The 11,560-nt window shown below is 38.4% G+C and overlaps 1 protein-coding gene across 1 annotated transcript in view; it reads left to right on the forward strand.

Moving 5' to 3' along the window:
• The window catches only part of PGBD5 (piggyBac transposable element derived 5), an 85,937-nt gene extending 75,298 nt beyond the window's left edge, over nt 1–10,639 (forward strand). The window contains exons 5-7 of the mRNA XM_015824910.1: nt 1,549–1,746; nt 3,106–3,211; nt 9,097–10,639. Of these exons, the coding sequence (XP_015680396.1) occupies nt 1,549–1,746; nt 3,106–3,211; nt 9,097–9,292 (500 nt within the window). The 3' untranslated portion in view covers nt 9,293–10,639. The remainder of the gene's footprint in view (nt 1–1,548; nt 1,747–3,105; nt 3,212–9,096) is intronic.
• Nucleotides 10,640–11,560: the final 921 nt, after the last annotated feature.

Here is an 11,560-nt window from a genome sequence, read left to right on the forward strand (position 1 = left end):
AGAGAGAGAGAGAGAGAGAGAGAGAGAGAGAGAGAGAGAGAGAGAGAGAGAGGGAGGGAGGGAGAGACTCAATCTTTGTTTTCAGTTTGCTGTTCGCTTCAGTAGCAAGGTCACTCAAAGTAACAAGTAGCATGAAAATAGCTCCTGAAAAGCTACCATATTTCCCTGAAAATAAGACCAGGTCTTATGTTAATTTTTGCTCCAAAAGGTGCATTAGGGCTTATTTTCCAGTTAGGTCTTATTTTCGGGAAAATGCGGTACTAAATGTGTCCGTCTGGCTGACAATCTTAACTGGGGCTTATTTTGTGGGAGGGGGGAACTTATATTACGAGCATCCTGAAAAATCATGCTAGGGCTTATTTTCCGGTTGGGTCTTGTTTTCAGGAAAACACGGTATTGAAGAAGGGGCCAATGATTGAGTAGAGGGTATCACAGTGATGACTACCTTAATTTTTTTCTTTCTTAGACTGAATGGGAGATAAAGGGTTTGATTCTTTGCATGGGAGACATTCAATGAACCACGCTAGATGACAAACCAGCATACGATCAGACAGTGATCGTCTGGACTTCCTTCATGCAGTCCAGTTTCTGCACTGTTGTGTTGTGGCACAATACAGTTTTGGATGAAACATGTGATTCAGACTTAAAAACAAAGGACAAGACAATTGATTCAGACAGAGTTAAATTTCACCGCATGTTCTCATAGTAACTGTGGTTTCCCTTTCAGTTGTTTAAGTTTTGCACATCTCTTTTACTAATGTGGTCCACTGAAGGAGCTCTTCAGAAGATTTTAAGCTATAATTTCTTTTTTAATTTTAATAATCAGAGATTTGTAGCACAGATCAGGGTGGCTGGAAGCCATTGGCTTCTAAATGGTGGGCGTGGTGGGCAATCAGAACCCCACCCTTGACCCATATTAAAAAGAGATGAGGTTCTCATTATCCAATGTTGCCCGCCATTTTGGAACCATTGTCCATTGATTAGGGGCCATAGGTTTCTCTTTCACACATGTGTGCACCCATAAACTGCTTGTAATCAAATCATATGTTTACCTACTGCTACCACTAGATTCTCTGCCCCCAACCCTTTAATGCCATTAGACTATTTCAAAACAGTTTCATGAGAGATGTGACTTCCGTACAGATGATACTCTTTTTTACAACTAGCCAGAACTAAAGGAAAGGTGTTGTTTTAATTACCTCTGGTTTTTATCGTGATTGCACTTTTTAGCTTGAAGATTGATAAGGTACCTATGATTGTGTATCATTCCTAGGGATAATTAAATAAATGATGAAATTAGTTGTGTCATCTTATCCTGAGCGTGTCATACTCCCTTCTGAAATGAATAAACTACATATCAAGGCTTTCAGATTTTAATGCTTGAAAGTCTGGAGGATAATATGACAACAAACTAATGTGTGACTGAGGTGCAGTATTTGTTTGGGGTCACTTCTGGTAAATAAAAATATGACTTGGTTCATGTTTTTATGCTAGAACCACAAGTTGATAGTATTCTAATGCAAATGTTTTACCATCTTCCAACTATAGACATTTATTGCTGTGGATTGCTAAGTACAAGGAAAAGTGACTGCACAGGGTTGCCTTCCTCAATGCTAAACAACCCAGAGACCCCCCAGTCTCGAGGACATTACAGGATAAAAATGAAAAGAAACATGTCTTTGATCTGCTGGTACAATAAAGGCTACTTTAGATTTTTGACCAATGCTTATTCTCCACTTCAACAAGGTGAGTGGTTTGTTCTAAAGATGACTTCTTTCTATGAGAAGGGGGATAGGTAAGGTCTGGACTGTAAGAAAATTGGACAATCTGGATTAGAATCTAGAACAGAATAAAGTTAAATGCATCTTTCAATGCCATCCACATTTTTTATACATTTAAACCATACCATCTTTGAGCCGGAGCTTGAGAGATTGAGGAAAAACCTTTCTGCTGTTGCTTAAGACACTAGTAGAGGAAGGGTTAATCATTCTCTTTTTCTGTCACTCATGTGGACTTACACAGTTGCTGTTGTTATTTCCATTTAAAAAAAAATATATTAGAATTGGTTATGTTAAATGAGAAGCATTCAAAATTAAGCATAATATGGTGCCATGTCCAGTTGATTTTAAAAGGGTTAGCAAGCGATTCAGTAGATATTCTTAGCTTTAAGGAAATCAGACTCCTCCAGCTACATGACTATTTAAAAGTCAACAAGTTACTCAACAGCCAGCATTAAAAAGTAGCACCTCTTTAGAATCTGCCATTTTAATATGGCCCACTTCGCAAGCATTTAGCAACTTCCTTGAAGACCGAGAACCCTTAACAAACAGCTGTCCTCTCTGCAGACAACTGGTAAATATTCTGACAAGGGGTATTATATCCCATTCCTTACATCCAGGAAATAAAATTGTCTCTAGGTAACAAACTGAAGAATTAGATGGATGTGTGCATTTTCCTCAATCACTTCCATAAACATCTCAATATAAGAGAGGAAGAAGGCTAGTTAAGGTAGCTAGCTAAGGTAGAAGGCTATTTACAGAACTCTTCAGATCTGTCTCTTGTAATTATTGCATCTTGACTCTACTTTCTAGAGATTTTCTAAATATTTGGAAACTTATGCTGTGCAGAGGAGTGTCCAACCTTGGCAACTTTAAGATGTTTTTTCACGAGGAACTGAACTTTCTTGTTTTTCTTTGAAGAGGTTTTGCTTCTCATCCAAGAAGCTTCTTCAGCTCTGGCTGGATGGTGGGGAGCTGAAGAAGCTTCTTGGATGAGAAGTAAAACATTTTCAAAGAAAGAAAGTTGCCTCATGAAAAAGCATCTTTGGGACAACTATGACCTGGATGATTGAGAATCTCCATAGACGACTTGTGGACTTCATCTCCCAGAATTCAACTGCCCTCGCTGTCTGGGGAATTCTGGGAGTTGAAGTGCACAGATCTTAAAGTTGCCCAGGTTGGACACCCCTCCCCCCACTGTACAGTATGCTACTTCCTGTGTGTTCTTGGAATACTGAGCCAAGTTGCCCACTGATTCATCAAATCCAGTAGTATTTTCAATCAACAGTATAACATGATGGTATTTTATGTATTTTGGTTGCAACAGGAGTTATCATTAAGAGGAAGAGTGGAGAGATCCCATGCCCTCTTGCAGTGGAAGCCTTTGCTGCTCATCTTAGTTATATTTGCAAATATGATGACAAATATAGCAAGTAAGTAAACAACAACTTATGTGATTGGAAGTGTGAAACTTTTAAACAAAATTCAGGACCCAATATGACTCTCTGTAGAGAATGATACCATATAAGAAATGACCTACCAACTTTTTTGAAAATGAAGGTAATTGTTTAAGGTACTTTAGCAATTTTCAAGTATTTGGAAATAATATGTGTACAGTTGCTGGTTTCCAAGTCATGTGAAGAAAGTGTGCTTGTCAAATCTTCACTTCTGCAGTACTTCAAAAAGATTCAAAGGAAATGCAGCTAGTTTAAATGAGGCCATTGAGGACCATTACATGAATGAAAACTTAAATTCAAAGCAACTATTGGGGAAAACTGAATATTATTAGCCTGAAGGAGAGAGCCTAGAAGCATATGTAGAATTCTGAAATATTTGAAAGATTGTTACATACAAAACAAGGCCACAACCTGCTTCCTTTTATTTCAGAGGGCAGATAATAGCATAGGAAAGGAGATTCCAACTCTTCCCAACAGTAAGAATAGTTTGATAGTGGAATCACTTACCAAATAAAGTGATAGCTACCTCTTTGTTCTGTGCATTCATAGATTTCTAGGTCGTTTATCATGGATGCTTTATTTTGGATTCCTGAACTGAATTTAGACTGAAGATGTTAGTAACCAACATCTTCCAGTTGTATGATTCTGTGCATTTATGCTAGTTAGAGATTGATTTGATTCTCTAAACTGCTATAGGTCTGTGTCCAGCAGTTAAAATTATATTCTTACATATAGAAAATATTATAAGGTTCTACATCTAGGAAAGAAAACCCAAATGCACAGGTATAGTATAGGGGGTACCTTGCTCAGTAGTAACTGTGAGAGGGATCTCGGAGTTCTAGTTGACTAAATATAAGCCAGCAGTGTGCGGTAGCTGCCAAAAAAGCCAACACAGTGCAAGATTGCATTAACAGAGGGATAGAATCAAGATCACATGAAGTGTTAATACCACTTTACAATGCCTTGCTAAGGCCACACTTGGAATACTGCATCCAGTTTTGGTCACCACGATGTAAAAAAGATGTTGAGACTCTAGAAAAAGTACAGAGAAGAGCAACAAAGATGATTAGGGGACTGGAGGCTAAAACATATAAGGAACCTTTGCTGGAATTGGGTATGTCCAGTTTAATGAAGAGAAGGATGAAGGGTGACATGATAGCAGTCTTCCAATAATCTCAGGGGCTGCCACAAAGAAGAGGGAGTCAAGCTATTCTCCAAAGCACCTGAAGGAAGGAAAAGAAGCAACGGATGGAAACTAACCAAAGACAGAAGCAACCTAGAACTAAGGAGAAATTTCCTAACATTTAGAACAATTAATCAGTGGAACAACCTGGCTCCAGAAGCGGTGAATGTTCCAACACTGGAAGTTTCTAAGAAGAGACTGGACAGCCATTTGTCTGAAATGATATAGGATTTCCTGCCTGAGCAGGGAGTTGGACTAGATGACCTCCAAGGTCCCTTCCAACTTTATTATTATTATTATTATTATTATTATTATTATTATTATTATTATTATTATTATTATTATTATTATTATTATTATTATTATTATTTGGGAAAAGTTGCATCTAGACAGTACTACTTCATACTGCAAGTAGGAAACTGCACATTTTAATGCTCTTCTACATGAAAGGAGTGTAGTGACAAAGGCATCTGGGTAGAAACTGGAAGACCATAAGTTCTAGTGCCACCCTAGGCACAAAGTCAGCTAGATGACTTTGGGCCAGTCACTCTCTCACAAATCTGAAATCTTGCCTAGAAAAACTGCAGGGACATGTTCAGGAAGTTGCTAGGGATCAATGCTGACTCAAAAGAATACATTACACAAACATGTACATACACAAATATGGATTGTGTTTGGAACATAGCTGCTGTATAACCGTATGTTTTTTTTTAATCTTCCCTTTTTTCCTCCCTAAAAAAACTGCTTCTACATCCCCAAGTACATTTTCACAGATATTCAATAACCAGGGGTGATTATTTAATCTTTCTTTTCATTTGAAAACAAAAGAGTAGAGGACTCATGAACCTGGGGGTTGCAGTGTCTTTGCAAGGAAAGAGAGATTTCTAGTAAGACTGCAGCACATGAGAAAAGTCTAGCTGTCTTTCTATATCTTTCTATACCTCCCTGTCCTTCAACAAGAGGAAACTTACATTTTGATATTTAGTATTAAATCTATTTGGTTTTGAAGACATACCAAGCAGCGCTTTAGATGACATACCTGTTCCCAGAATTCACCAATTATTAGACAAAAGGAGATGGCTGCTTTAAGCAGCAGGTTTTGAGTGGGTACATTCTGGTTTTGAGTTCATTGTAGCTTTGATTAGCTCTACAATTTCTAAAATGTCTTCCTTTCAGCCTATTCCAAAATTATTTCAACCAGATGAAATAGCTTCAGCTCAGTTTTGTATCTAAATATGGTATACCAATGAAGGTATGGAAATCACAAGGGGAGAAATAGAGGATATCTATTTGGCATATCTTTGGCGGGGGGAGGGGAAATCTCTCATGATCTCCCTTTCCCCCAAATCCAATGGTTTGAGCAAATTTTCCTTGGCAGGACCGCTTGTGATATGACCAGATCACTTTCCCCTTAAAAAGAGCCAGGGCCTGCAAAATACCAGTGACAGCCATTCAACACATGAATCAGATAAAGCCTCAGAGTTGAGCAAACAAGAAATCTCGTCTTGACTACAAACTTGGGACATTTCCCAAACATTTCAGGAAGGGAAAGACAGAACTTGGCCACAGTTCTCAAGCTTGTTTCCTGGCAGGCATGAGAAATTAGTGGTATTGCCAGCTTTTCAAAGATCATTGACTCTCCAAATGGACTTTGGCACTGTAAAATGGCAGCAGGTAAGTCCAGAAAATTGAGGCTTGTCCCAGAGGAGTTTCATTTATTAACAGATTTTTCAGCTGCCCTTCAACTTCTGTCTCAAGGACAGTTTTTAAGCAGACATTGGTAGTCTCAATTCTTATGCAGTAAAATAAGTTGAGAGATTTGTGGCAAGCTACTGTAATAAGCTAACTTCTCATATATAGACAATGTGGTGGGCTGGGAACATGGAAAACACTTCTTCTAAGGTAGATGGGCAATTCAGAAATTTGAAAAATAAATAAACATAAATAATTTCCCTCACACTTTTGATATAATATGGCGGTTTTGCCTAGTCTGGACTACCAAAAGTCCAAGTCAGTGTGACCCATAACTTACCAGCTAGATTCTGGAAGTTTGGGTTCCAATGTATCAGAAGGATATCCATTAGTGAAAGTTCAACAAATATGATAAACTGTATATGGTGCACACCATTGAATTAATCCCTAAGTTCTCTTTGGAGAACAAGAGATCTTCCATCTGAGCTGATGATGTTGTAATCATAATGGCTTAGTGGGATTGTATTTCCAAATTGGTCCAGATAAAAAGCTCTTAAGCTAAAGAAAAACTGAAATAATTCAGAAGCTACATTTTCAGTATACAGATGTATTTTTGCCAAAGAAAGGAAAAGGGAAGAATATTGGTATTTAGTCTAACTGCAGATAGAATAGATTGTCTGACCCAAGGTCACTGAACATTCTTACTGGAGTTTTTTCCCCCCTTAAATTATCTATAGTTTACATGAGGTTTTAGAAATAATGATGGATTGATAGGAGTCACATATATCATAGTGTCAGAAAACCGTATCCTCTTCTGAGTGACATAATAAAATATAAGTAATAGTATTTTTGATTATAAATATATTGTATTATAGTTGATGTTACATGTGGTTGACTATTTTAATGGGCATGGCTTGTCAATTGTCGTAATCTTTGGGAATTATAAATTCCAAGATGACAATCACACTTCTGTGATCTAGGCCATTTATGTTCAAGGTAAGTTTTGAACAATTTAATCCATTATTTTAGTGAAATAAAAACATGGAATAAATGAAATGAGATTCTACCACTATCTTGTGCCAAGGAAAAACAAAAGTTAAAGACATTTCTTACATTCTTGTTTGGTTCCGTGTAATATTGGGAGGAAAATGTTTACTAAAAACACACAGACAGTTATACTGCAGTGATGTGAGGTATTTGCGATGCTCTAAAACTGTAAGGGCTAAAGCTGGCAATGCAGGGATCCGGTCTAGACAAAACTGCTGTGTTAAAATTAAGCAGCTGCTTGCCATTCTGAAGGTGTATAAAGGAGTGACCAAGAATCTGCTACCTAAAAAGGAAAGCAGGAAAAGATTTAAGGTTTAAATGACTAAGATATATGTATATGTCTTGGTTTCTGTGTGGCATCAGACAAATCTTCTGAGTATATGTGACTTTTGGCAACCAATAAAATAACTGGTCTTTGAAGATTTCTGTGGTTATCTATATTGTAGAGCTGAATTTCTGGTGTAGGAGAGATTTATAGCCATTCTTATCCTGAATATCCTCTAAAAGTTGTGAACAGAGTGTACCATATACTGGAAAGTGGAGCAGTAGAATGGGACTTGTTGTTCTGGCAGATTGCTGAACCTCTACAGAAAAAGGAGAGAACTTGGCAAAGCCAAGCTGAGGCAACACTTATTCAGGCCTTTATACAAGAGTTCATTGAAATTTATTAGGTGGAAGCTGAAGCCGAATTCAGTTTCTAAGCTAATACTTGCGTGGTGTGTTTTTGCAAAATTCACAGGGGTAGTTGTAGCATCACATTAGTCTGGCTTGTGCAAGCAGTAAAGTAGCCAAATTGGATGGTGGATTGTTGTGCACTATCAACATCCAAGAAAAGAACAGCACTGTTCTTAAAAGTGAAGTGTTGTCTACTTTTAAAAACAGAAATCAAAGCTTTCATGAGTATCAATTGTGGTCTATTCAAAGACTACACCAAAAAGAGACTTGGTTCATTGGTTTATTTTAGGACTTCTAGAGGTCATGACTGATTCTTACTCATTTGGTTTGTTGTGATTTTGCTTCCACCTCTAGTATATTGACACATAAAGGCACTTAACTTATGCAGTGGAGAGCAATGGAAAACTAATATAAATCTTGGACACGGTGATTCCTGCAAAAAACACTATGAAATTATATGAAATGCATCACAGAAATCCACTAGGAATAAATCAATCACAGATTTTAAGGTTATGTTTCAGTCTGCAGTAGTAAAGATAACCTACAACTTGAGATCTTCATTTAAATGCAAAAGACCAGCTGGGCTGCTGCTTCATCTGCCATCTTATTTCCCTTATTCCTCAAAGTATGAAAGGTCTGAAGCATTCAATCTAGGAAGATCTCAAAATTACACTATGAGAAAACCTAGTGTATTAATGAGTAATCAAGTTTCTGGATCCCTGCAATCTCTAATTTAGATTGCCTACTGGTCTACAAAGGACTGGGATCGTGTGAATTCACAGAACAGATACATAACTGAAAGAACTTTGGATATTGAAGTGCTAAGAGGTTCTGGAAGGTGACAGATGCAGAGGCGTAGCGTGGGGGGTGCAGGGGGGGCCGGCCGCACCGGGCGCAACATCTGGGGGGGCGCGCTCGCAGCTCTCTGTCCCTGCCTGGCTCACTCACTCTCTCTGCAGTGCTGGCTGTGCGAATCCGATCCGAGCCGCCGGGTCGCCGCCCACTGTGGAGGGGGGGGCGCAAATTACTTGCCTTGCCCCGGGTGCTGACAACCCACGCTACGCCACTGGACAGATGGGATATCATTCTGTGTCATTCATAATTACCTTGGAAGATAATGCAAATTTAGAGCACCCTGCATTTAGATTCTGCCACTTTTAGAACACATCCCTTCCTTTTTGACTTAAGACACATTTTAAGAATTCATTTCATGACCTCACCGTTCTCTCTCTCTCTCTCTCTCTTTCTCTTTGGTGCTTTCCAGGTATTTCATTTCTCATAAACCAAACAAGACCTGGCAACAAGTCTTCTGGTTTTCCATCAGCATTGCCATAAACAATGCTTACATCCTGTACAAAATGTCTGACGCCTATCCTGTGAAAAAATACAGCCGAGTACAATTTGGTGAGAGACTCGTAAAGGAGCTGCTTGGATTGGAAGAGCCCTCACCTGGCCATTGATGGATCCTTCTTCTCAGCTTAGGCTAGGAGTGGGGGAGATGGAGGAAAGAAGAGGGAAAGAACTCTGGGATGCCAAGATGGGTAACTTACTATTCCATGTGACAAAATAACTAGGGAAGCCCTTAAGTATGCTGGTGTCTTCCCAATGGCCTTGTTGATGTTCAAAGGGCCCTCAAGAGAGCACTGTATGAAAGCTGCACATGTGAGTGCAACACAAGCATCGGTGAATCAGAAGTGAATTTATGTTAGCTATTGCTCAATCTGATTTTTCAAACAGGGTGTTAGTTGTCACACAAATCCTTTTCCCTATCCCTTTTCAAGATAGAAAGGCTCAACAATTCCAGTTGGGCATGTTATTGTTTGTTTGTTTGTTTTTTAATCAGTGCACAATGTGTAAAGTTATGCACTGCTGTGTGGCTGAGAAGAGGTTGCTAGAAGAGAAATATATATATATATATATTAAAAATATATAAAAAAATCTATTTTGCAAGCCAGTGATTAGGCAATGGCAGATGAAGACAGTAGACTGAAGATTTTATTTTGTTGCAATGCTTTTAGATTGTAAAAGGGGATATAATTTTGACAGAAAAATGTTTTTTTTAATATAAAGGAACAGTGAGAAACTGAAAAGTTTACCAAACTAAGTTCATTGTGCTATCTGAAGTCCAAGATTAATTTCAGTTATGCCATAACAAAAGCATATGAGATTTAATTGCAATCATCCTGTGTTATTCTCCAGACCTTGGATTTTTCTACACAATGTGAGAAACATATAAAAGATTCTCTGAGGAATTAGTTTCTCCTTAATGGTGGCTGGATTTGTGCTTTTTGCACAGTGCTGCATAAACGTATATGCCAAATCCAGAAATAGTTAAAGGTACAATTGGAGGCCTCAAACCTAATGATATATACTGGTAAGTCTAAAACCAAATGACATAATTTGTTGCAAGTTGATGTGTCATTTGTGAAATTGCTGAGTGAGGCACAATATATTTTCAATTGTGTTATTTCCATTTGTCCTTTAAAAACTCTTACCCAAAACAATTTAACATTTCTAGATGCTGATAAATATCTAAGTACCCTATACATCTCCATACTGATGAATGAATGCTGAGTCACTGCCAAAAAGTTATGACAACATTTTCTTATTTTGCTCAGTTAACATCAAACTCGTCAGCTAGCTTTTTCCCAAGGCATTTACTTCATTATGATTCCATTGTTTTGGCCATCTTGCTGCCTTGTCGTTTATGACAAATGAGACACTTTTCTAAAGAAAAAAATCATTGCAATACTAGACAATCAGAATCACTTGCATGCTAAACTTTGTTATGAACCAGTTCCAAAGCATTAAAAAAGAAATAGTCATGCCTCCACTTCAGCACAAAAAGTGCTGAGTATCACATGGTTACCAGCCACATGGGGGCATGAAAAAAATTGCACATAATTACATTGCAGAGTTTGACTGTAGCATTGCTTTGTGTGATACAATTTAAATATTCAGAGATGACATTCCCTTTTAAAGCAAGTGATCGCACATGGAAAGATGTGTTTAAGTCCTTTTGGAATTAACTATTTTCATAATTGTTTAATAGTTAACAGCCCAACACATCTGGAAGGAAAGATTTCGGAAGGCCTCCACAGAGCTAATATCAATGTAAACGTCTTTATGTCCTCTGTGGGTCTTAGGGGACTCAGGGGCTGCAAAACCAGTGTTAGATGCTCCCAATGACAGGAGCTGATAAGTATGTGAGCTGGTGCAGTTTGAATCAATTGCATTTTCTGAGTATTTTTAAGGGTAGTCCCCAATAGAGAGTGTTACAGTAGTCTAGCCAAATGGCAACCGGGGCCTGACCAGGGGTAGGCAACCTTGGCTTTTTTATGACTTGTGGACTTCACCTCCCAGAATTCCTGAGCCAGCCATGAATCATAAAAGAGCCAAGGTTGCCTACCCCTGACCTAGACCTTCTTGGCTCAAGTCAAATTGCAAATGATATACTAGCTGAAGCTGGGCATAGACTTCTGAGTCACTGCATGCCAAGGAATATAGGTATCTGTCATTCAGAGACAGTTGCTGTTGCATTTATAGGTCTGTGAATGTTACGTTCCGGCTAGGGGACACTTAAATCTCAAAGCACAGAAGACATAGACGGATTGCCCAATCAACATGCAGGATGTGCATATCCATACAACACTTAGTTGAGATTTCGGAGGTGTGCTCGTCAGCGTGTCTGCAACCATCTGCAACTTACACTTACCTATCAATCCCTT

This window comes from Protobothrops mucrosquamatus, unplaced genomic scaffold (genome assembly GCF_001527695.2).
Source record: "Protobothrops mucrosquamatus isolate PMUCROS unplaced genomic scaffold, P.Mucros_1.0 scaffold2411, whole genome shotgun sequence".
Taxonomy (NCBI): domain Eukaryota; kingdom Metazoa; phylum Chordata; class Lepidosauria; order Squamata; family Viperidae; genus Protobothrops; species Protobothrops mucrosquamatus.